Consider the following 24,698-nt stretch of genomic DNA (forward strand, 5'->3'; position numbering starts at 1 on the left):
ATATTCAACACATTATGTAACTTAATATCACATGAACTTTAGGTCTTTATTAATCGCTGCCATGTACTCTGTGATGATATTAAATGCTAACAAAGTGTTTATTTTTCAGGATACCTGGGATACACCAGTGGATTTTCACTGAGCTGCATGGTGTTCTTCCTTGTTTCTGTGAGTCCTCTGGTCATGAACTGTACATACGTGCATTGTACACGTCACATGTTGTCTCCCGTTCCTGGTCTGTGTCATGCTGACCAGATGCACTGGGATCTTCCCACCAGCTCTTCAGTATTTCCTACTCGCTGCTATGGACTAATGTTCACATGCTGCAGTCCCTGGCTGTGTTTCCTTCTCTGACCTAGTTTTGGCTCTGTGAGCTGTAATCCACTCGCCGCCTTCCCTCTCTCTCTTTTTTGTTGGCTTTCTCTCATTGACATATTTCCAGCCTGTCCCAATATTAACTGTCTCACTGCTTTTTGTTTTTGCTGCAACACCAATTGTCTCTGCATTCATGCATTCATGTGCAGGTCATCTACAAGAAATTCAACCTCCCATGTCCATTTGTGGACTTCGCTCATAACAGCACTGTGAGCGTGCTGAATGTCACCGTCAACGACCCCGGTGGGGAGGACAACCCGGCCTGCATTCCCAAGATGGCCAACCTCAATACACAAGTACGTGTCTGCATGTCACTTTCTACGACGCTGCAAGTTCACCTGCACTGCTATGGGCACTGAAAGCCACCCACTTATGTCATAGTCATCAGCATGTCGCCAGTCCCTTCTCACAGTCAAAGCATGGGAATCCTGGTTTGAAACGGATCAGAACCTGCTGCAAACCTGTGTGACTTTATGACCGACGCAGGGCCCAAAGACAGAATGAACCCCTGAACTGCCTCTGGGTCAGTTTGCCTCCATGCCAGTTGGTACCCCCATTTTCTTCCTACGGATTGTCATTTTGTTCCTTCTTATTTGCATTTTGTCCCTGTGAATAAATCCTTTATCTTATTGAAACAATACATTTCAAGTTTTATTTATAAAGGAAAGAATGATTCAAACCTTTCTGGCTCTTTGTGAAAAACAAAATGTGCCTTAGACCTATAACTGGTTGTCACTGCCATCAGACTTCTGCGATACCTGAAATTGAATGGTTTTGCAAACCTTTTCCAAATTCATAGATGTCAATTACTTTCTCATCTGTTTTTTAAATTTATTTTGAATTGGCACATGATGGGTTGCCATTTGAGATCTTTTAGTCTGCTACTTAGGGCCAGGTTTTTTTTTAAATCACTTTTTGTATTTACTCAAGTTACGTTTAGCCATCATTAATATTTATTTGACCATTGGAAACATTTATGTGTGACAAAAATATGGAGGGAAGCACTTTGAATAATCTTGAAAAATCCCCACACTTTGCATGTAATTTTTATATTCTGAAAATTTTCTATTGCATCTTACCACTGAATCTGATCCTTGTGTCAGTCGACCCCTGCTGGTCGATATTATTTAAGAAACTTACATAACATTTCCTGACATTAAACTAATAGAAAATTGTAGAACATTGCTTTTACTTGTCCATTGCTTAGTTAGAGAAAGTACTTAACCTCTCCCCGGTTGGTATGAAGTGCGCTATGGGAGACAGAAAAGACCAAAACTACAAGGGTACAAAATGGCAAGGGGGCAAAAAGACCAGAAATCATTTTGACTCTGAAGTAGTGCAGCAGTTACTTAAAGCATTTGATTTACACAGAGAAGCCATCAAATTTGGACATATCAGGACCAACAATTGAGATGGTAAAACATTGGACACTTTTCTAAGTTCCTTTTGGTTTTCAAAATCCTCACATAATCTTGATTGACCCTTCGTTATTGTCTTATCAATCTGAACGTAATTGCATAATTTCACCGAGTAGTTTTACTTTTCAGAGCGGCAGCAAATATTCTCTCGTTGTTCCAGATTTTTCCTAAAACCCTATAAACATTTTGTCAGTGTCCCCGTACTTCTTCTCACTCGACTATGACCAAGTCCAGCTGGTTAGCGGCTTACAAGGCACCAAGGCATTTTTAAATAGGCTAAAGCTGGTCTGCTGCCAGGCCCAAGTTAATCACAGGAAACAATTAGCTCTCTGTGATGTGTCAGAGGCAGCAATGGGCAGTGCAGCGAGAAGTTGGTGGTAAGACGGCAGGGATAGCGCTGCTGTATCTATGGTGACCTGTTGGGGTTCATTTACAGACGGCCTACACCATTCCAATCCTGGCGTTCGCCTTTGTGTGCCACCCTGAGGTCCTCCCTATCTACACAGAGCTGCGCAAGTATGTTCTTATGATGGAAACCTCCTGCTAACTTTGTTTTGGACGAGACATTAATAAACAGAGGAAAGCTACTGTGTGTGTGCTTTATGCTTGGCTTGCCATATTCTAGTCACATGCACTGCTTTCACTGTATTTTGAAATGTCTCTGCACTGCTTTGTGTCGTGTAGCATGTCGTTAGCCGAAATGAACAATCCCTTGTTGACAAAAAGCTGCTAATGTTTTCTAGGGTTAAAGGTGAAGTCAGCATTTGTATTTGGTTTAACAGGCATTGCTTGGAAACATAATTAAACTGAATATTGGTGTAACCACATGATGATTTTTTTTTTTTTTTTCTGATTTCAGTCCCACTAAGAAAAAGATGCAGCACGTGTCCAATATTTCCATTGCAGTTATGTACGTCATGTACTTCCTGGCTGCTCTGTTTGGATACCTAACTTTCTACGGTAAGCCCTCGTATTCTCTCATTTTTGACAATTTGCGTTTCTGTCTTAGAGAACATGTTTCACTGCTGGTTGGTTGAAGAAAGCGTTCAATTCTTTCATATTGTTCAAAAAACACAAGCGTTTTCAAATTCAGTTTTCATTTAATAAATGCACCAAAATTACTAAATGTGAATCTATTGAAATAAAATGGTAGTAAATTGAGAGCTATAACTATTATAATACATTCATGCCCTCTAGTGGCCTCAGGTAAAAATCAACACGTTCCTCCATGATTATTGACACAAATGTGAAAGATGAGAGGGGGAAAAAAGCCTTCAAATTATTATTTTTTTCTATTGCATATTATACTATATGAAATAGAGAAATAAACATTCATGTTAAAAAAAATCAATACCTAGAAACGGAATTTTTTAAAGAAATCTCTTTAGTTCAATGTGAAACCTGTGAGTCATTTGTGACCCACAGATTGTAAAACATTTTTACCCCATTATTGATTATTGATATTTCAAGGATATTAATGGAGATGGACACCTGCTGTACATTTATAGGGCCATATTTTTTTTAAATAACTTTAGGGGTTTAACAGAAATATAGTATTAACCTTTATTTATGTTTGGGTAGCTATTCAGAAAACCTTCAATCATTGAAAATATAAAATCAGACTTTGTCTGGTGAGACATGTTTTGGAGTCAGTTCATCTTTCCTCATGCATCTTAAAATCAAACTTTCTGTGAAGCAGTTTTTGAAGAAAAATGTATCAGATTTCATGTTGCTCCCAGGAACAGACTGTCATTTACTTTCATGACCCAATTAATTAAAGGAATCAAAGTATTGACTTTTTATACAATTGGGAGACGTTTAAGATCTTCAGGGGTTAAGAGCTGTGTTTTTTTCCTCTGAAATTAGAATACCTTTGCTCTTCCACCACTCGAGAATACCGCTATAAATCATCCTGAGCCCTGACTCCCTTTTCTTGAGGACCTCCCAGTTTTTTTAGAGGGCTTAGATCTATGGGCTGATATAGCATTGGAGGACGGCTGATTTCTGGTTTACTAAAGAATTTCTGTTGAGTTGCCCTCATGTTTTAGTTATGCTGCTAAAAGTCCTGTAAATAGCTAGAATTCATAAAGATGTAGTCTAATTTTACAAAGGAGTACACCATAATTTCTCTAATTTTGACATTTCACTTTGAATCTCTGTTTTCCTGTTTTGGCCTCTTGCAGACGAAGTGGAAGCAGAGCTACTTCACACATACAGCCGCATCGACCCTTATGACACTTTAATCCTTTGTGTGCGTGTGGCTGTTCTCACTGCTGTCACACTCACAGTACCGATCGTGCTCTTTCCTGTAAGTACAATTACTTTAGCACTCAATGTTTGTACACAAGCCCATCAGCTGATTGCCATTTTAATTAAAATATCGTCTTTTGCCTTGACGATATTTCATTATTGTCAAAGTTATTAAATTAATAAAGCAATTAAATCCTTTTTGTGTTTTGATCAGGTGAGGAGAGCGATCCAGCAGATGATGTTCCCCAATAAAACCTTCTACTGGCCTCGTCACATTGCAATTGCCATCACTTTGCTCACCTTCATCAACCTGCTGGTCATCTTTGCCCCAAACATCTTGGGCATCTTTGGGGTTATTGGTAGGTTAAATTACACTGATCTTGAGAAAAAGATGTGAATTCATCAGATTAGAATTGAAAACCTGAAGTTGAAATGACGTTTTATTAGTTCAGCAGAAATGGGTGGAAATTAAACATAACATACAGAGAAAGACAAAGACTGGGCTAAAATAAAGAATTCATATTCTTCTCAACTTTGAGGTTATATGTATCTTATAAAATTTTGCTAAGAAACATAAAACTCTCTGAGATAACAAAATAAAAAACATAAAGATCTGCATAGCCTGTTTGCATGATTGTGCAGGTTTTGAGATATTTGCCACGCCTGTATGATGTTTTCTGATAAAAGATTTCTGCATCGCTATTCCTTAGTCCAGACATAGTATATAGTGCATAGGTTGTTCATAAAGTACTTGGCATTGCATACAAACTTTTTATTTTAGAGGTCAGCAACCTTCCTACTAGATGAAATTTATCTCAAGCCACAAAATATACATGAAAAAAACAAAAATATCTACCATATAGAATTTACTTGTTTTTATGGTTTAATTAAACTAATTTATTTTTATGTTTTAGAATGGAGAAATCCTAAAGTCTTTACTAGTAGTTACTTTTTTTTTTTTTTTACGAATGAAATGTTTCTTATTTACGGGGAATTTCGTAATAAAATAATAAAATGGAAGTGTATAATGCAAAATTATTCCTTGTATCTGGTGTGTCACTGTTGTGGAAAATCTAGGTGGAAATGGCATTAAAATAATAAGAAAGAACTACACCAAACATTTTATTGCCTCTTTTGTATTGCAATGTTTTATTATTACATCTAATTTTTGATCAGAGGACAGACAACAGCCATAAATCGCCTCAAGAGGTGCATAGAGCCATGATTTTTCTGAAAACAGATTTTTATTCCTGCTTTTCAGAACTATAGTTTTACCTGGTAAACTTTTTTATTGTGAGCATTCCCCCTTTTTGTCCTCAGAGTGATGCACCTTCTGCAGGGTTTAATTTTTCACACTGAACTGATTTATGAATAATTCAACGTATTTTATGTACCTTCAGGTGCCACGTCCGCCCCCTGTCTCATCTTCATTTTCCCTGCCGTCTTCTACATCCGAATTGTACCCAAAGAAGAGGAGCCTCTGCGCTCGGTTCCAAAAATCCTGGTGAGAATCTCTTGGAAATATTGCTCAAATCCTTCATTTACACCAGTTCAACTATGGGAAAACCAATACATTTATTTAAATATATGCAAAAATATATTTAAAAAGCCTTCAAATAAAAGTTCATTGCATTGGCATAGTTTTTTGCTGAAAACAAGAAAAATAATTCCTAACTTTAATTTGAGTACAGCCATTCCAAAGCCCTACGGAAGACGCATGTAGTCAGAGCTACTGCATCTGAGAGTGAGATTGCTAAGCTGTGCTAAAGGTCAACCATAGAAAGAATCAGTTTATTTTAATAAAAGCCAGCACAATAACACAACTTAATATCAGTTGCAGCAACACCAGTGATGTAACATCACTGGTGTGAAATACAGATAGTGTATACAGACATACACTATCTGTATAAATGCTATCAGATTTTTATGCATATTTAATAGTAGAAAAATGAAAACATTTTTGCACAACGCTGTTCTAGGACCAAACTAAATCTGATTTAAAAAACAAAAACAACAAACAAACCCAGTAAGATCAACAATCATGTCCTGTAAAAGTTCAAGTTCTTGATATCATGCAGCCACTTACTCCTCCCATCGATGCATCTCTTCCTTGAACTCTGCGTTTCTCTTTCAGGCCGCCTGTTTCGCTGGGATTGGTTTCCTATTTATGATAATGAGTCTCAGCTTTATCATCATTGACTGGACATCGGGCAGCAGTAAAGCCAGCAGTGGTCATTAGAAACCCTACTGTATTATTTTATTTTTTGTTTTCAGCTTTTATATTGTTGATTTGGATTTTTGTGTTGTAATGTTACTATTTTGATGTCCAATCACTGATGTTTGAAAATGCCCTTCCTTTTTTTCTAAGAGAATATCTGCCACAGAGATGAGAGTTTGGGGGTGCGGAGCATCTCTCTCCTCTCTAAGTTCTTTGGTTCTGGTGGAGATGAATTGTACTGTACATCCTACCATACAGTAACAGTGGATCCAGGCCAGTGGAAGTGCTTGGGAAGTTTTACCAGTTAATTTACTGAAGTGCCAGACGTGTGATGATTGACGGTGACACTTGGAGGCTGAGTTTTGTGAGGACAAAGTGGAAAAGCAAAGATAAAGTAAGCTCCTGTCCCCGAAAGGATCTTTAATATGAAAACTACAAATTTACATAGATATTTTTGATCCGTTTCCTGTTTACCAGCTAATGTAAAATGATTTATATATATTTTGTAGAGTTTCTGTACTTAGAATTAATTATATAATTGTATTTTTTCACAGCAGTTGCACTTTAAAAGTGCAAAAGACAATTATCGCTACATTTTGGGCACTGCTTTTGCTTATTACATGAGAGAACTACAAGCACACTCGTTACCGAGAACAAATACGTGGCCAAGTGATTCAGCTGACAAAGCTCAAAAATGCGGCCTTTTCTTCAAGGTGTGCCACCTGAACATTAAACTAACTCTTGCTGCTGCTCCTTATTTTATACCTTGAAGTTTTCAGCCTTCTCTCAATTCCTCCTGTTGACCAGGGTGTTAAACGAAAATGTAAAGCACAGTTACATATGTCCTATCAGACATAGTCTAAAAAGTGTATTATATCGTTTTACTAGATAAAAAAAAAAAAACTAAGACTGATTAGCTAGTTCTGGATAACCCAGAAGGCATGTTTTGAATTCTGCCAACATAGCACAATACAAGCCTAAACTGTGCAGGTATTCCTTGTTTTCAGTAAGAGGACAGGTAGAAATGGTACTGAGGACGTCGTCTGTCGGATTGCTTAGCCCCAAAAAGATAACCGCAGTGCAGAGAAGACTGCTGATGATCAGGCCGCATTATCCGATAAACGTGGGGTTGGGCTCTTGGACGATTTGATGAACTGTTTTTAATTATTTGCTAGTCGTAAGAGGAGATAACCAAAACGTACAACGCCTTGCAATATTATTCATGCCCCTCGGGCTTCTAAAGATTTTGTCAAGTTGCAATGTTAAATGACAGCATTTTTTTCCCCCAAGATTTTATGAGATAGACCAACACACAGAGCACATAGGTTTGAAGTGGAAGTATGGGGATGAATGGTTTTCACAATGTTGACAACTAAAAATCTTTTGCATGCATTCTTCTTCATAAATTTGGAGTCGATACTTTGTAGCATCTTATCAAATGAATTACAGCTGCAATATGTTTTGGGGTATGTCACAGCTAGATTTAAACATGTACATACTGAGATTTGTTTTGGCTATTCTTCTAAAAAAAAAAAAAGGAGCTTAAGATTTGTCAAACTCTGGACTTTGGACCATTTTAGCAATAGAATTTGATCCAAACCACTCCATCACAGCTCTGGCTGTATGTGTAGAGTTGTTGTCTCTGAGGGTATCAGAGTAGCAGGAATACAAAAGAACATCAACCTTTTGGGTTTAAATTTGTATTTCTTTCTACTTCACAATTATTTCTCCATTTTGTGCTGGTTTATCACATAAAATTGCCCTGAAACTCACTGATATTTGTTATCATTACCTCAAAAAATAAGAAAAAACCTAAGGGGTGTGAATATGTTTTGGCAGAGTGCTGCACAAAAGAAACCCCACCAACAACAGGGTCACTAATCAAAGAGATTGCTATTGGTGACTAGAAATATTAGGACAAGCCTTACTGACACTAGTCCGTTACGCACACTAGTGACCGATCATGTCTGTCTCGGCCGTAAGGTGTCTGTTATTTAGCAGGTGGTTAGCAAAGCACTGTTACTTCAAAAAGCACAGCAATGTAGGCCAGTTAATGAGATGAAATGCAAACAAATATATCTGAAGATGTGACTTAAGGGTAAGCTCCTTTTGTTTGACAACATTTTTGATTGTTCTGCCTAACATAGTGGATTAGTAACGTATGAATAACCTGCAATAACCCCATCAAAGTTAACATTCCTTAGAGCCTCCATGATAATGAATATACTCCTGTCATGTGCTCCCTGAATATGATAAATAATTTATTGTATGTAATGTTGGAGGTGTTTGAGTGTCTGTGTCATTTGGAAAGATAAAACCATGATTCCACTGTAAAGTGAACCATACTACTACCTTCATGCATCTGTGACGTTTAACTCCCATCTACGCTATACTCCGATCAAAAGTATTTAATAACGCAAGTGTTCGTCGTCTACCTTCGATGGGTGAAGTGTTGTTCAAAACGTCACGTTGGATGTTTTATGTGGATATTTCGGATGAATCCGAGTCAGTAATGAAATGCAAAATGATTGTTTTTCTCACATTGGATTTAAAAAAATATATATAGTGAGTGTTTTATCAACATTGGTGGTCACGTCTGTCTTCCTCGCTGCTTCTTGGCAGACACAAACCTACTAACTTAGGAGTCCTCAGTAAGACGATGGGCTTGCATACTGTACACTTCAATATTGTTTTCTATGATTAAAAAAAAAAAATCTTACACCAGACTACTAAAAGTGCTGTGTGAATATATTAATATTGTCCTGTTTGTCTTTTGTTACGCAACAAACCTCTTTTAATCCCCTTTTATTTTTATTACCTTATATATGTTCGGTTTCTTTTATGTGTGTGTTTGTGTGCAGAGGAATCATCTGCATCAGCCACTGCAGCATAACTCAATGTTTGGTGTTCTGCTAATTTATGCTTTTATTTATCCCCTTCCTTGTTTGAACCTGATATTTGGCTGAAGCACAAGTAGGCCATTTGATTTAATAATAAGAATAATAATAATAAGGTTGCACAAGGATATGTCTTCACAACATGCAAAAACAGACAAACACGAATAAATAAAGCAACGATAAACGAGGATACAACAGGATCTCTGAGGAGACCTCGGTGTTGTTTGGCCTCCTTGATTGTGTGATTTCCTAATATGCATTTGATTGAACAGCATAACATATTAATTAAATAATGACATCAGCCAGCATTTATAAATAATGTATATAAATGTATACCCTTTATATTCTATATTCATATCTAGTTTATATAATGTAAATAGCGATTAAAGATTCAGTCCGATTAACAAAGTAAATGTAATCATTTTCAAAGTGCTTTTAAACCTTGTTGTCCTTCAATTTGTGTCTATTTTCTTGTATCTCTATATTTTAATATGTTGCTGGCAGTTATTGTACTGTAAATGATGTTGCAATAAAGATAATGGGGTAACATGATTTCCTTTTCTTCATTTCTCAGATAGGATCATTAAATACCAGTTTTTATTTAAATACCTAAACTGTTAGGCCTCAACAATCTTGTATATTGCAATTTAATCTTCAAGACTGAAGTGTGTCTGAGAAGCTATACAATGATCTATCACATGATGGCGCTACAGAACTGAGAAGAAAACCGTTTTCGGCGAGGAGGTTTTTTTTTTCCTTCTTTTTTTTAAAATAAGAATTTCGATTGAGGACAAGTTGCATAGTTTGGGTTCAGTATATTCTGATCTCCAAGTTGGACATTCATTGAAACGCCTCATTATTTTAGCAGACCAATTTAATTGGATTCAACATCGGCGCCATTGATTTGTAACTCAGATAACGTTTAGAAAGCGTTTGAATCATTAATTAAGGCATAACTTTAAAAAAGACGATGCGAATTTAATTGACTATTTTATCATTTAAGTTTGATAAAAGTACAGTAAAAATATTAAGCAAATCATTATCAGTTAAGCTATTACCGTGTCAAAACTAGTTTCCTTTATGTTTGATCAAGATCTCTGCACAACTTTGAACATGACTAAACTTGATTACAAACTTTTGCCCGCAGCTGTTTGGGAGGGGGGGTAAAGCTCTGCATCCTCATTGACTACATTTCCCATAAAACACTGGGAGGAGGAGGGTTCTTCTTAGTAGGGGTTCGCTCTTTTTACAACAAGAGACAGACGAGCGAGTCAGAAGTGAGAAAAGAGACTGGGAAGTTGGCAGAGGAAGAACGTATGACTTGAAAAGAAAATGCATGTTTACACTTTTAGAATAGTGTCATGAAAAGCTCAAATGATACATGTCCAAACATGTCCAATGATGGTTCAGGAGGTAGGATTTAGTCCTGCACCCGCTGTGTTGCCAGGTTGAACCCCTGTTTCATCCATTTTAGTCATCATGTTCTTGGGAAAGACACTTTACTCACCTTGCCTCTGGTCCTGGTCAGAGGCCATGTTGGCACTGAGTGCGTGGTAGTCTTGTTTCTGTCACTCCGCCCCAGGGCAGCTGTGGCTACAATGTAGCTTACGTGTGAAAGCACTAGACCATTTAGCACTTACCATATTCCTCTGTATGTGTGAAGGACATTTGCCTGAAAAGACATACTGTAGCATTTCCCAACCCTGGTCCTCGAGGCACTCTGTCCTGCATGCTTGACGTGTTTCCCTGCTTCTGCGCCGGACTTCCATTGATGACTGATTAACAGGCTTTTGCTAAACAGCAATCATCTGAATGAGACGTGTTGAACATAAAGGATAATAATAACAACTCCTAACATGCCTTCTCAGAAAGTTCAAGATTAAAACAAGTTACAAGATGCTAAAAGAAATCACTAAAATATTTAAATCAGGTTCTTGTGACTGTTGTTGTGAAAGTGCATGTGTGCATAATCAGAAAGTGACTTCAGACGATTGACTTTCATTGGGTTGCTTTCCAAGAAAAACATGAAAGCCATGACTGAAGCTTGCCGACAAGGTTAAAGGCCAAGGCAATGATTGCTGGAACAATGTTCTCTAGAGACAAATGAGTCTAAATGTAATTGTTTGAACACCAGAGTGAAGGACGTGTTAAATATCAACTATGAATTATGGAAATGGAATATGCGAAAGCTTTGATAAACCAGGACATACCCAGTTCACATAATCCACTGTAAATACTGCCATGTATGAAAGGGTGATTGTGGAAAGTTTGAGAACATCAGTAAGTTCTGCTTCAGAAAATAAAGCTAAAGAACTGGACCCTTCAACATGGTACTTGGGAGCAACTGCACCATCTGAAAATGAGGATGAAAGTCAATGCAAAAGGTGGGTAGACCAGCCAAAAGTTGTACTATAGCAAAAGTAGCACTACTTCAACAAAAGTAAAAGTAAGAAGAAGTAATCTAAGAAATGACTCAAAAGTGAAAAGAAAATGATATACAGGCTACTTCAGTATTTTATATATTAGTGGTTTCCCCATTAGTGGTGTGTTATTTTGTTTGTATTTCCTTCTAATTCATGTATTTGAACTGCCTTATTGCTGAAACTGTGCTATATAAATAAAATTACCTTATCTAACCTAGTGTTTGATTGTCCCTGAATGACAATAACTATAATATGTCTTAGTTACTGTATGATTTTCATTTGCTACAATTTTTGTGTTTGTGTTGATGTCCGTCTTTCTATTGTTTATAACAAAGACATTAAATGAGGGTGGGGCAGCATAATCCTGAAGTAACCAAGATAAATAAAGACTAGACATTAATTTCAAAGAACAGAGCATGTCATTTCGCTTTCTAAATGCTCGACAGACTCCGCCTTGTCCTCACCCCGCCGCAGACTGCGCCGGCGTCGAATTGGTGCGTACCCGTTAGTTCTGTGTAGCTGCTGGGCTGGGGAGGTGACGCTGCTCGCGCTGACTCGCTCTTCTGTCGGTTTGAGGGGAACTTAACGGCGGCGACGGGTGTGGCTTCAAATGTGATAAATCTCTACGCGGGGAAAGAATGCGCACAGGCTTTACGGATTAGGACGAATATTTACATTAGTCAGGAAAAAAAAAAATCCACAGGAAAAGTGGCGGGGGTGTTTTCGGTAGCTTAACTGGCAGCGGCGGTTTCTGCGTGTGCTAGGTTTTGAACAGCTGGAGTACTTTTTTTTTTTTCAATGCTGAACTTCGTGGGCCGTTTTCGTGTCTTTGACCTGCTCCGATGATCCGCTGTGAGGACTAGCAGAAAGTTCACCCAGAAAAGTTACTCAAGCCGTATTTTTGGACTAATAGGGAGCAAATGTTGACTTACTGAGACATTAACTAACGTGTGTTTTGAGATTTTTGCCCAGAAATCCCACATTCGCGTCGTTTCGCAGTCGCAGATGAACAGAATCCGTCACGTTTTGTCGCTGAACACCTAAAAAGGGAAGTCGTCTCTTACTCAACTTCGGCGCTTGTTTTTGCTTTAAACCCAGGGAGAGGGAGGATTTCGGACTGTTTCACTTGTTAAAACGTCCCCTACCAAGCAGCAGACCTGAAGCGCGCACTAGGAACCATGGGTTGTACTGTGAGTCAGGAAGATAAAGCCGCGGCCGAGAGGTCCAAAATGATTGACAAAAACCTGCGAGAAGATGGAGAGAAGGCGGCGAGAGAAGTGAAACTGCTGCTGCTGGGTGAGTACAGTCTGTCACAACACTGACACGGGCTTGCAAAATTGATTTGCAAGTTGTGTAACTGACTGAAAAGTTCCCCAACAATAGAAAAGTGACAGGTAAAAAGCCTTTGAATGTTTGGAAAAAAAAAGACATTTCTGGCCCGACCTCTGTAAAACTAGAGTTTATTAAGCAGTGCTGCCCAAGAAAGACTTTTGTTGTTTTATGTTTTTTTTTTTTTTTTTTTCTTTCTCTTTCCCAGTGTCGCACATGCCTTAACACAGACATGAAAGCTCCTGCGTCAGTGCTTGGGGGGGAAAGTTTAGAGCAGCAACATTACGGTGCTTTTTACGGCTCTGTCCTTGAAAGCCAGTTTTACGGCATGTTCTATGTGGGCAATGTTGTGAGATTGCTGGAAAGTCTTGTTGTTATTAGGTTTTTAATTGTATTATTGTAAGGTCAGTTTTCAGAGTGACCTCCTCTCAGCTGTGCTTGACTATAGAGGGAGGTCAGACTTGGCAGGGTCTGGTTGACAATGAGTGGGCTGGCGTTTGGATAGAGGATGAACAGCCCTGTCTGTTCCCAGGACAGACCACAGCACACACACACACACACAAACACACACACATTACACACATGCAAATGATTTAGAAAGACTATTTTTTATTTTTGCAAGCCTTTGTAATATCTCCAAAGTTATTTATTGTCTTTTTTTATTTTAATGGATTTTATTGCAGCAAACATGTTGCTTTTCTCCTTTAGTAACGAGGACTTCCTGAGCTTTTTCCCCCCTTGTGCTTTCTTAGTGATGACAGAGGTACTTGCTTATGTCATCACCCTGTTCCTTCTTCTTTTTTTCTTTTTCTTTGAATATTTAAACTCACTCATTGGATCATTTAGCATGCTGCTTTTTCCTCCTCTCATTTTTTGTCTATTTCATGAGGAAAAGGGCAAGCTGCGTTAAAACCCGATAAAGATCTTGTGCGCATAAAAATGTTAAGGCAAGGTTTCTTCAGATGTTGGGCTGAGACGTACATGAGGGCATATCAAATGTACAGATTCGAAACAAGTACACATTTTCCGTCTTACTGTTTTTCTGGTTTAAAGTCATTTTGTTGAGATACCAAAAAAAAAAAAACTTCCGTGTGTCGAGAAGGACAAGTGTTGACAGACAGAATGGTAGGAAAGATGTCCTCCAGAGTACCATAATGGAAAGTACTATCACTTATAAAAATGTAATTCTCAAAATGTTATTTCAGCAGTAAGAATAATTGTTTTGTTTTCAATAAAAGAGGGCAGGTCATAAATAACGTGACATGGGGAAGCTGTTGCAAGGTTATCATGCTGTGGGGATCTCGTGCTGTGCCCATGCCTGCTCTCCACACGAGGCTCGTTTGCTAGAAACTTTACGTCACATTTCCAGGAAGTTGATCTGGCTAAATGTTTTTTTTTTTTTTTTGCACTGAAACTGACGGGAGCAATTAACAGGAAGCAGATATGGCACGTTTATCGTCCATTAACCCCTTTTTAAAGTCCCCCGTTTAGTTCCAAAAGTCAAACTTGTGAAAAACAAATAGCCTCATTATTGCATTTGGCATCCTCTAACCATAACCACAATTCATCAGCCTCGATGTTGTTGCCCCAAAGCTGCTGTTTGAAGGGAAATCCCTTCAATGAGAGAGATGGATAGACGCAACCACTGTCCCTCGCTTTGTCAGCTGAAAGGCTGCATCTCAAGCTTACCCTCAAAGATTGAAGTCGATGTAGAAATCGGTGGGAATCATTGATCTGAATGCAATGATCATTCGGATCATTCAGCTGCAGTGTAGGATCTATGGTATAGTGCAAACAGTAAGTGTTGATACCTCTTCAGCTTTGTCACATTTTAGCAGAACCACAGATTTAAATGGAAGGTAGACTGACTTCATTTTTCATTCTCTATAACAATTTTTTTTAAGTTTTGCCACCCAAAATCTGTTGGATTTTTTTCTGGACTTTGATTGGGCCATTTTAAGACATGATTTCACTGCCCCTCCAGCAGTTCAGGATTCGTGGATTTATGAATTTGCAGATTTCATTTGGAACGTAAAAGGCACATTTTCCGAAAATGATTTATTTGCAGGTTTGCTATATTCAAAACCAAATGCAGCGTGGAAAGCCGAACACCTTATGCACAACTTTACGCACCATTGGCTGGCATACAAAGCAGCTGGTCTAGGAGCATATTAAGATATATTTGGTGTTTTGAATTACTAAAATCTAGAAATACTATCAGCATTACTAGAGGAAGGCTCAGTTATTTGCTCTTCTAGCTGTATGTTTAAGTTTTTTTATCCTGATGTAAGGTGAACCTTCAGCCAGTCTCAACTCTGTAGACCCCAAATAGTTTCCCTTCTGTTATTGTTCTGCTATTAGCTAAATCCATCTAACTAGCTTCCCTTCCACTGCTGAAGAAGAACAGCCCCCTCACCATTATTCTACCACCATCCATGTTCTTGCTGGGGTTGGTCTACTCAAATGTGAATTGAATTGACATAATTGGGCAGCCTCTGATGGCCATTGCTTGCACTGGATTTTGCTTGGGGGTGTCAAAGTAAAGGAGGTGAAATCTAAATGCATACCAAACCATGTTCTTAAACATTTTTTTTTGCATCTTTTCCTTCCTCTTCACAAATGTACTCTGATTTATGTTGGTCTGTCATCTTGGTGTTGGTGTGGTTGTCATGTAACGGGTTTCCTTACGACATTGTGCGCATGAACTGGTTGGGGTTAAATTTGTGCACCATTTAATGTAGGAATCAGTCAGTGCAGCTCATTTTGAAACGTCGACTCTCGCAAGTATGTTTTTCCTTTCTTTTTTTTGTTTTTGTTTTCTGACAGAACACGGATCATCGATCTCGGATCGATGGTGAACGCACACTGCCTCTTCCTCTCTTGGCTCTCTGAAGAGGAGGCTGGGTTAAGTTGTGCCCTCGGATAGAGGGCTAATTACACACTCAGCTCTGTGGAGCAGGTCTTACATCAGTAATTACTGCCTACTTCACCAAGCGAGGGTTGGGGCAATTACAGGAGAGTTTGTGTTCCCTCCCAGCCCCCCCCCCCCCTCTTTTCTTGTGCAATTACAAAATCCTATCTTTGTTCGTGAAGCTTGAACTAGGAAATAAACCTGGACTGTCCAGGTTTATTTCACTGTAAACGGTAAACCTAGAGTGCACTTAAGGACAGGTGTATCAAAGGCGCACAAAATAGTTCAGATAACTTGTGTTAAGTGTTTAGTTTAATTATAGTCCTCTGTATTAAATTCAAGTTTGAAAAAATATTTTTATTATCCTCTCATAACTCTCAGGCTACAGAATGCCATAGCTTACAGCTGCCGCTGAAACAACACTCCCGCCCTGGGTGAAGGATGTAGGATAGAGGTGTTACATCCTTTAGGAGATGTCACATCACTTGTTTTTCTAAGCTCTCTGGTACAATAGCATCCCCATAACCCCATACAGTCATTAAAGACTCAGAGTTGCACTGCGGGGTTTCGGTTTAAGTGCAAGCCTCATTTCTTGCGTTTGCAGGTGGAAGCGGCGATGCTCGTTTTCAATCGGCTCTCTCGACTCACCGAAATCCGACTGCAGAAAGCCTAATTGAAATGAAATGTTGCCCCCCTCAATATACAAGTAAATTTAATTTGGGGTTTCCAAGGAAACGGCTCTTGCCTAATCTTTCTCACCCAAAAAGAAAGAGAAGGTGATGTGAGATTGTTTTGCCTTGTTTGTTGTCCCTCAGGAAAAAAAAAAAGCCATTAGTTAATGTGACCAGTGAGGATTTCTTGCCGTTGGAGGTTGGAGTCTTCATTAGCAGGAAGACATCCAACGTCTCGTTTGTCCTTACAAGAACACTTAGGTTAATTTTGCTCTGTTTTGGGAACAACAGGTGCACAATTCAGCATAAGCTGTGCAAATTCAAAGTATACCACTCCCCCTGCGCTCCTCACAGCCTCCGTAGTAAACAGACATATTTGCTGTGAGGTGTGACAGAGTGTGCTGTTATGTAAATACGTCTCTATACCGACTGCATGCAAACGAGCCTCCTGCGGGCGCCCAGTCCAGAAGCTTTTCACCACGAATCTGTTAGCGCTGCACTGAACATGCCCTCAATATGTTTACATATTACTGTGCACGTGCAGGAAAACTCACTGGAATATGGGAAGAATTCTGGTTAGGTTGTTAAAATAGAAAGCTCTTGTTTCAAGTTTGTAAAACAAGTGAAAGGACGGCACTATTTTTAATGACACTCCGTGTGTAATGTGCTACATATCAGTATCAGTTTATGGGCGATCCGGTGCCGCAGCCGTGGCCTCGATTCTATAAAAACCAGTTCTTGGAAGCTGCAGCTGGCGACATGCGATGTTGTAAATGCTAAAATCACGACGGTTTTTAAAAAAAATGGCGTAATTTTGATTTTGTCACTGTGATTGTTGTTGCGCTTTACAAATGGAAGTAAAACATTTTGAGTTGCGACTACGGAATCGATGATCCTGAAAACCACCAAAGTGAATTCAGTGCAATATAATTTTTTTTTAAGTCAGTTCATATCTTTTCAGGTGGGCAGTAACTGAGGTGGGATTCCTCCTTCCTTTATCTATAGAAGTCGTGGATGTTCTCTACAAACAGGAGAAATTGTTAATAAAAATGCCATGTTATCGGCCTGTCTTTCGTCCTGAATTAAATTTGGTATTAAACTTCAGCAGCGCATACAGTCCAACCTGCAGGCTTTCATGCGGTCATTTATTTACTGCAGACTGACCTGCTGAATGACTTCACAGGGTGACATGTTCTCCTGCGGTCAGCACTGTGCAGACACTGAGCATCTCCCTCTTATTAAAGTCACAGGCAGAGCTTAAGTGGGTGTCAGGTGTAATTACAGTAGGCTCATTATAGAGGTCCCCGTTTCTGCAGTGGAAACCATCCTCCCTGACGCGTTCCTCAAGAACAAATATGTCTGCTCTTCAGGGAGGACGCTCCTCGAGTGATGGAATCTTTCTGCTGCTTTGTTTCGACAGAAACCCCGGCAATTCTGAAATTTCTCAAATGAGCTGTTGCGCTATATTTTATTTTTTTGATGACTTGACCGTGTTTACTCAACAGTCTACACCACAGCACTGCCCAATTAGCTGCATGACGCACTGGTAGGCTGGGCCGTGAATGTGTCTGCGAAGAGGCTGAATATCCTGCAATTACAGCGAGAGCTCTGAAGATAAGACCAGCTCCTGCAGACTGCACGTCTCAGTGCAGGTCCACAGAGACTGAGCGCTACGCTGTCCTTTCTGCTCTGAATATGGTGATATCTTAAAAAAAAAAAAAAAAAAAAAAAAAATCACCACTGCCTTAATTCCCACCTCCACTCTTCAGTCCACGTCCCTTCCTCCCCTCCTTCCTCCTGCTGTGTTAGAGACGCTCCACAGCAGCACACGGGGTTCATTCAGGGACTGCATTTTAAGACTGAGGATGTGGGGTTCTTGCAAAGTTCTGACAGATTTCAAATGTTTAATAAGGTGCAGGAAACTCAGGATGAATGCACAACCTCTCCACCAAACATGATCTGACTTCCAGGATGAAAACTCTACTCTTGGAGTAACGCATACAGTAAAGATTGTTCCCATATATTCCTTACTGTATGGTTGTGTCAATCATACAGTAAATAAACTATTATATTATTATTATATCTAATCAAACTGTATATAAATGGTCCTTTGAGTAAGTTTTATATAAAAAAAAACACCTCTAAATATAGTTGTTCTGAAATGTTGTGTTTTGGTCCAATTTAAACTTAATGATTTAACAAAAGTGTAAATTTAGTTAAAAATCTGGTAAATATTTCCACTCTATGTGAATGTAGGAGAGAGGTTTTTTCTGGTGCATCAATGGGAAAATGTGGATGTAGTTTTATCACAATGTTTTGTGAAATTTCTGACAATGTTGATACAAGTGATCATAAAAGTAATGCAACGTCATCACAGTCTCATTGGCTGTAAACCTCTCGCTGCAAACCGTATGGGCAGTTTGGGGAAAATGGTTATACTGATAATTGACATATTGCAAACGTCCTTGATTAGCTCATCAGCATTGTCTTTAGATTAATAAGTGGTAAATGGACTCAAGTTATTTAGTGCTTTTTGAAACAATTACAAATACAAACCGAGTGAGGGCTCACAGCAAATATTCTTTAGCAGGGCAATGATTAAAAGTTCCCCACATTCCTCCTGCTGACTGAAGACTTTCCCACATGGCTGCTGGTCTTTGAACTTCTTCTCTAAATCCCACAGAGGCTTGACATGCCAGACAATGTATTGGGTGCTAAAGTGTAGCTTCATGAAACCATTAGCTGAAACAAGCCTAATCCAACCAATAACTTTTTTTTTTTTTTTTGTAATAAATGAAGCTATCTGGTATTATCGCATTTGGTCTTTGCAAGTGTTCTTTCAAACAAGCCTTCTTACAGCATCACCATATCAGGTTTCCTTCTTTCTTATGTGTTTATAAGCGCCTTTTGGTCCAGTGGGACATCTGGAGGTTGGTTGTCACCAAGCATCCATGCAGTGAACCATTATCCCCGTTTCTGCCATCATGCAATCCCTTTTCTTTTCTTTTCCGTCATGGGAAATGAGTTTGCTTCAATCTCCTCCATCCTCACTGGGTTATCTTGTCAGCATTCTGCTCTAGAGGGCCCGTTGCTCCGGGGTTCCCTCAGGGCCGAGCCTGCACGCTCTGCGTTGAGATTACACGTGTCAGGACAGTTAAAGTACACTTTGAGACAGGAAACGCTCGGCAGACGATTGGAACCCAGCTTCCTGCTGTCATGAAGGGGATCAAAGTTTAACAGGTCTTTATGGGCCATTTAGGTAGGAGGTATGAGGACATACTTCCTGTTGGTCGATGGAGGCTTGGGGTAGACCACAAAAGCCGACGTTGTGCATGTTGTTAGCGCAGCACTGGTTTGATGCTGTATTCCTTAAATTTAGACACGACATTCAATTTGGGTATCAGGACTGATCAGTGCGCTCACTGTGATCATGTTGTTACAGATGCAATACAACAACTGCAACTGGAATGTTTAAATTATTTTTGCGTCAGTACGCACCCTACCAGAGTTGCCTCTTTCTCTTCAGGTTTCTCCGTAAACATATTTAGGCTTGGGCTGTGTGGAACATCAGAAATGCTCACCTACTGGGTTCTCATGCCTTTTCTGATAACCTCAGCATCTCTCTGGATGCGTTTCTCAGTTGGAGCAAAGCATCCTCAGCAATATTGTGTTGCCGTCCAAAGACTCCTGCCACGCATTCTGTTAGTAAACTTAAAACTTTTCTACTTAAAATCTTCTGTTGATGCGAGTTATCTAGTAAAGGAACGCCAGCACAAACAGCTGCTTCCCATATCAGAGTTTGCTTGTAATGAGTTAACTCTCCATTGCCTCTTTCTTTTGGCTCCTTAAACTCTTCTTGGTTGCTCCGAGACAGTGCCACTGCTGTTCTCTCTGCTTTTCTAGTTTCACCATTTGTGATCAAGGCTGCAGACTCTGCCGGATGTGGTTGATATCATTTCCTGTTGCAGTCCTTCACCCACCAACCCCCATCCTCCTCCACTGTCACTTCCTCTTTTAGCTGGTTGCATGTAAAAGAAGTAAATGCAAGTCTTTTGTTTGACTGGTAGAGGAAACCAGCACACCCATCCTGTGTCAGTTGTACGGTTCTGGCCCACAGGCCGCACGCAGCTGCCTAGAGAGAGGGCATCTTTTTTTTCGTTTCTAATTTTTCTTTCGCATGTGTCGAATATTAACACGGCATTTTTTTTTGGCAAAAACGCATCCGTTAGTGTTCTGTTCCTCAGAAATTCTCACATTTTTTGACAACAAATATGTTGGATTTTTTTTTTTTAAAGGATTTTACGTGCTACACCAAGACACATACACTACACGTAACTGTATAGTGGCTAAAAAAATGACAGTTTTCTCACATTTTTAAAAAATAAATGTTAAAAATAACGACCAAGAAACACAGCAGACGGGTCAGAGAGAAAACTGTGGAGCGTTTCAAAACGATGTTATTTTAGCAACATACCAAACTTTAAAAATCTCAGAGAAATGACACCTGTCTACACAGAGCAATAACCAGAAAAGCAGCTAAAAAAATCCCATGGTAACTCTAGAGCTTTTACTTTTAAGTTGCTAAATTATGCTAAGTCCTATAAAATTAAGTTGGTTTTAGTGAAAGAAAAGATTGAAAAGAGTTGAGGGAATACATTTTTTAGTAAGACTTTGTAGGTTACATCATCATGAAGTCGGTGTTATTGTTTAGTTGCAGATTTACTGGTCAGTCAAGGATTGTGCCACTTTAACATTTTAAAAAGTATTCGCTGTGATACTAAAGGAGAAATCATCAAAACCTCACTGAACTTGTTTAAGACTAAAATAGATATTTGGAAGAGGCACAACATTTGATTTGCACTGTGGTGTGTTTTTGTTTCCATTCCAGTGGAGAAAAAAAAAATACAAAGCAGGAAGGAGCAAACTGTTGAATGGAAAAATGTGGGAGCACATACTGGCTTGGGGCATGTGCAGCTTGTGTGCTTGTGTGTGAAGTTTTGTATGTAAGATATAAGACTTGTAGGCTTTAGGTCACACAAAAAACATCCAATTAAATAAATTGCAGTTTTTTTTTTTTGTTTATTTCCCAGGAGATGAAGGACAGTCGTAGCCAAACAGTTTGAAATGGGAAAACGTGGACGGCAGCGGTGGAAGCATTTACATCTTATTAGCATCAGGCTCGCGTTGTTTGCAATTTCAACACTTGATGGTGATTTATTAGTTTTGCTTGTCAAAGCACGTCGCTGTGTCTCCTTCCCACAGGGTCTCCGCATGTGGAGACACTACCATAACTGAACGCTCCTCTGTGTGTCTTATTAAGAACCTCTGGTCTGAGCGGTTGCCTCGTATCGCAGAAGCAAAATGAGTTGCGAATGCGAAAACATCAGCAAGCCCATATTTAAACTGCGGGCATATCATCATCAGGAAATATGAAGCTGTGCTGCAAATATTGAACTAGAAGTTATTGTCTTCAAAGCCATATATTAATACCGCGTGTGTTCACTGAGATTTATAGGGGAGCTTGCATGGTGTTTGACGCCACCGCCGCATCGACATTTATTTGATTATGGTATCTCATTAACTCTCGAGAGACCGACCAACAGAAATTGTTGACACATCTGTCTGTTTATGACTAATTTTGTTTGAAGAATGACACGCCGGGAGGATTTATGGAGAAAGGTAAATGGGAGGGTAAAGGTCTTTATCAGCCAGGCCATCACCTGAGGTTTCATCTTGAAGGGAGCTGCCACAGAAAGACTGACTCAGCTGTTCACAGGCTCTCTTTACCGATCGGGATTATGTCCTCTTGGAGGTTTTAAATTAAACCTGCCGGCAGTTTAGAGACCATTTTCACTTTGCTGCTTGGTGTACTTTAGGTCATGCATGCAAAATGAGTCTCATGCTACCATAGCAAAGTCTTATAGTCAATTTATTTATTTATTTTTATTTTTTTTGTAGGGCTTACACTTAAAAACAACATCTCAGGCTTATTTATTTTAAAGCTAAGTAACGCCCTGTTTTTTTTCTCCTCTCCTCTTCTTTTTTTTTTTTTTTCCATTTGTTTCAACTAAAAACACACATCCCAGCATCAGCAGTGACTTGCAGATAGCTGTGGGAAATTCCCAGGAGCATTAGTATGTTGGTTCCTTTCATACATATTTACTTTCCTTGAAATGATTTCATCAGTTTAAGGCTAGATGCTATAATAAGGCTCTTGCTGACACACGTTTTCTTTTTTTTTTTTTTTTTTCCCCCTTGAGTTCTGAGACAACAGGATCCTGCAGAACATTCAATTTACCAGTAGGAAGACGCTTACTAGATATGAGGAAATTTCTAGCTATTTGCTTTGGATTTGGATCTTTTCATTAAATGAGAGACTCCACTTCAGGTCTTACTTTTGCGTAGTGCAAACTAAATTATGTCCTGCTCTGCATGCCTGGATATTTTTGAACTTTTCACTTAAAGAATTAAGATTGCAACAACTCCACCTCAGGCCAACGGAGCTTTGTTTGTTTTTCACTTTATTTCCATTCCGTGTTCTCAGTGAGCCAGAGGTTAAGAAAACTAATAAATGGAAAATAGTAGTGTCTCTCTACAATATTAGGAATGTCATGCCACAATCAGCTGAATGTTAAATTGATGCTTTTTCTTACAGGTTTACAGTTGTGGTTATTTTACTCAAAAGGGGGGAGAAGGGATAGTGGCAGCACGCCTACTATGTGGTGAGCACCTTACTGGCCATTGACGATGAGAGATAAAAAGCAGTTTGAAGATGCTCATCAATATTTAAATATTGGAGAAAGGTAAGGGAGAGTAAATATATATATTTAAATGTCAATAAAAATGGAGATGTAACTTAACCACAGGTTTGAGCTGAAGCCAATAGCCATAAAAGTTATAATTATCTTGATTACAGTCCTATTCTCTGATTTTCAACCTTTGCACCTTTCAGGAAAAATGGGCAGGTTGTAAAAAGGGTACATAATGGCTGATTGATGACACAGAATGGTGACATTTTAACTCTGGCTTGAAATGCCAAATAAAAAGACAAATCAGTCAGTGGCTTGCTGCAGAGCGCTACCCTACACACACAGAGCACGAGAAAGGGAGGGAAAAAAAGGCTTCTTATTCTGTGGCAAATGTGGCTGCTGTGGTACTGTATAGACTCATTCTGTGGTCGTTGGAGATGTATAATAAAGAAAATCACATTAAAGGGATTAATTTTTAGAACATTTAAGCCCATTTATCAGTTAGACAGAGAAATTGGCTCCTATCTATCCCAGCCTTTATGCTTTGCTTTTATCAAACCACCAGGGTTGCAGTTTAACTGAGGGTTCATGCTTAAAGGTAGTTCTCAGATTTTTCACAAAAACCTATTGACTGTTTTAACTTTACCTTTCAGATCGAAAGAATCGGAACAATTGCTTGAAAAATGTCTGATCTTTAGCCGAATTGGATTTAATTAAAAAAGCAAGTCTAGTTAGAACAACTTTGATTATAATATAGCTTTCGGCAACCTTTTGGGATACCAGTTTTTATCAATAACTGAACCAGATTTACTGTTTAATTTGTTTGAGAGCCATAGATAAAGAATTCTTCAACAGAAAAGTAAAAATCTTTTCTGCAAATGGTGTTAAATTATTCACTCTATTCAGTTTATATTGGACCAAATAGCAAAAAATGACACTTCAAGGTTCTGTGCAAAATAATCATATCTAATTTACATTGGCTCCAATTTTACTTTTATTTTAAATCTGCCAAATTATATAGTGACATCAGAATTAACCTTCATAGAGTTAAATATGATTCTGTTACTTATATTCTTGGAATGGCTGCAGATAAAAGGTTGTTGTTCTAAGGATGCAAAGCGGTTTGCATTAAATCATTGACTTTGCAGCAATTCATTTTCCCGACCAAGCATTTAGAGACAGCAGAGAAGAACTACTGCCTTTTAACGGGAAGGAAGTTGCAGCAAAAGATGGAATTTTGAAAAAGAAACCTGTTATTTAGCTGCATGAGGAGTAAGGGTCAGTTTTAAGTAAGGTAAATGCTTTCGGAGCAAGTGGGAAATAATTGCTAAAGGTCGAGCCTTCAGGGTCAACATTTTCTGTCAATGATGAACATGGTTTGTGTAGCAGGAAAGTCTCTTCACCTGCCACTGCCGACTTATCAACACCGCAATAGTGGACTCTATCTCTACTCCAAT

General features: G+C 38.9%; 2 protein-coding genes across 3 annotated transcripts in view; both read left to right on the plus strand.

Moving 5' to 3' along the window:
* LOC103465227 (sodium-coupled neutral amino acid transporter 3-like) overlaps positions 1–9,710 on the plus strand; it is a 38,892-nt gene extending 29,182 nt beyond the window's left edge. For both annotated transcript variants that reach the window (XM_008409862.2, XM_008409863.2), the window contains 8 exons: positions 110–168; positions 525–671; positions 2,230–2,309; positions 2,653–2,753; positions 3,977–4,101; positions 4,258–4,402; positions 5,444–5,547; positions 6,178–9,710. In XM_008409862.2, coding sequence (XP_008408084.1) covers positions 110–168; positions 525–671; positions 2,230–2,309; positions 2,653–2,753; positions 3,977–4,101; positions 4,258–4,402; positions 5,444–5,547; positions 6,178–6,282 — 866 coding nt within the window. In that variant the 3' untranslated portion in view covers positions 6,283–9,710. The remainder of the gene's footprint in view (positions 1–109; positions 169–524; positions 672–2,229; positions 2,310–2,652; positions 2,754–3,976; positions 4,102–4,257; positions 4,403–5,443; positions 5,548–6,177) is intronic.
* A 2,407-nt stretch (positions 9,711–12,117) lies between these two features.
* LOC103465228 (guanine nucleotide-binding protein G(i) subunit alpha-2-like) overlaps positions 12,118–24,698 on the plus strand; it is a 48,716-nt gene continuing 36,135 nt past the window's right edge. Inside the window, exon 1 of the mRNA XM_008409865.2 lies at positions 12,118–12,877. Within this exon, the coding sequence (XP_008408087.1) occupies positions 12,760–12,877 (118 nt within the window). The 5' untranslated portion in view covers positions 12,118–12,759. The remainder of the gene's footprint in view (positions 12,878–24,698) is intronic.

Source organism: Poecilia reticulata, linkage group LG5 (genome assembly GCF_000633615.1).
Source record: "Poecilia reticulata strain Guanapo linkage group LG5, Guppy_female_1.0+MT, whole genome shotgun sequence".
Classification (NCBI taxonomy): Eukaryota; Metazoa; Chordata; class Actinopteri; order Cyprinodontiformes; family Poeciliidae; genus Poecilia; species Poecilia reticulata.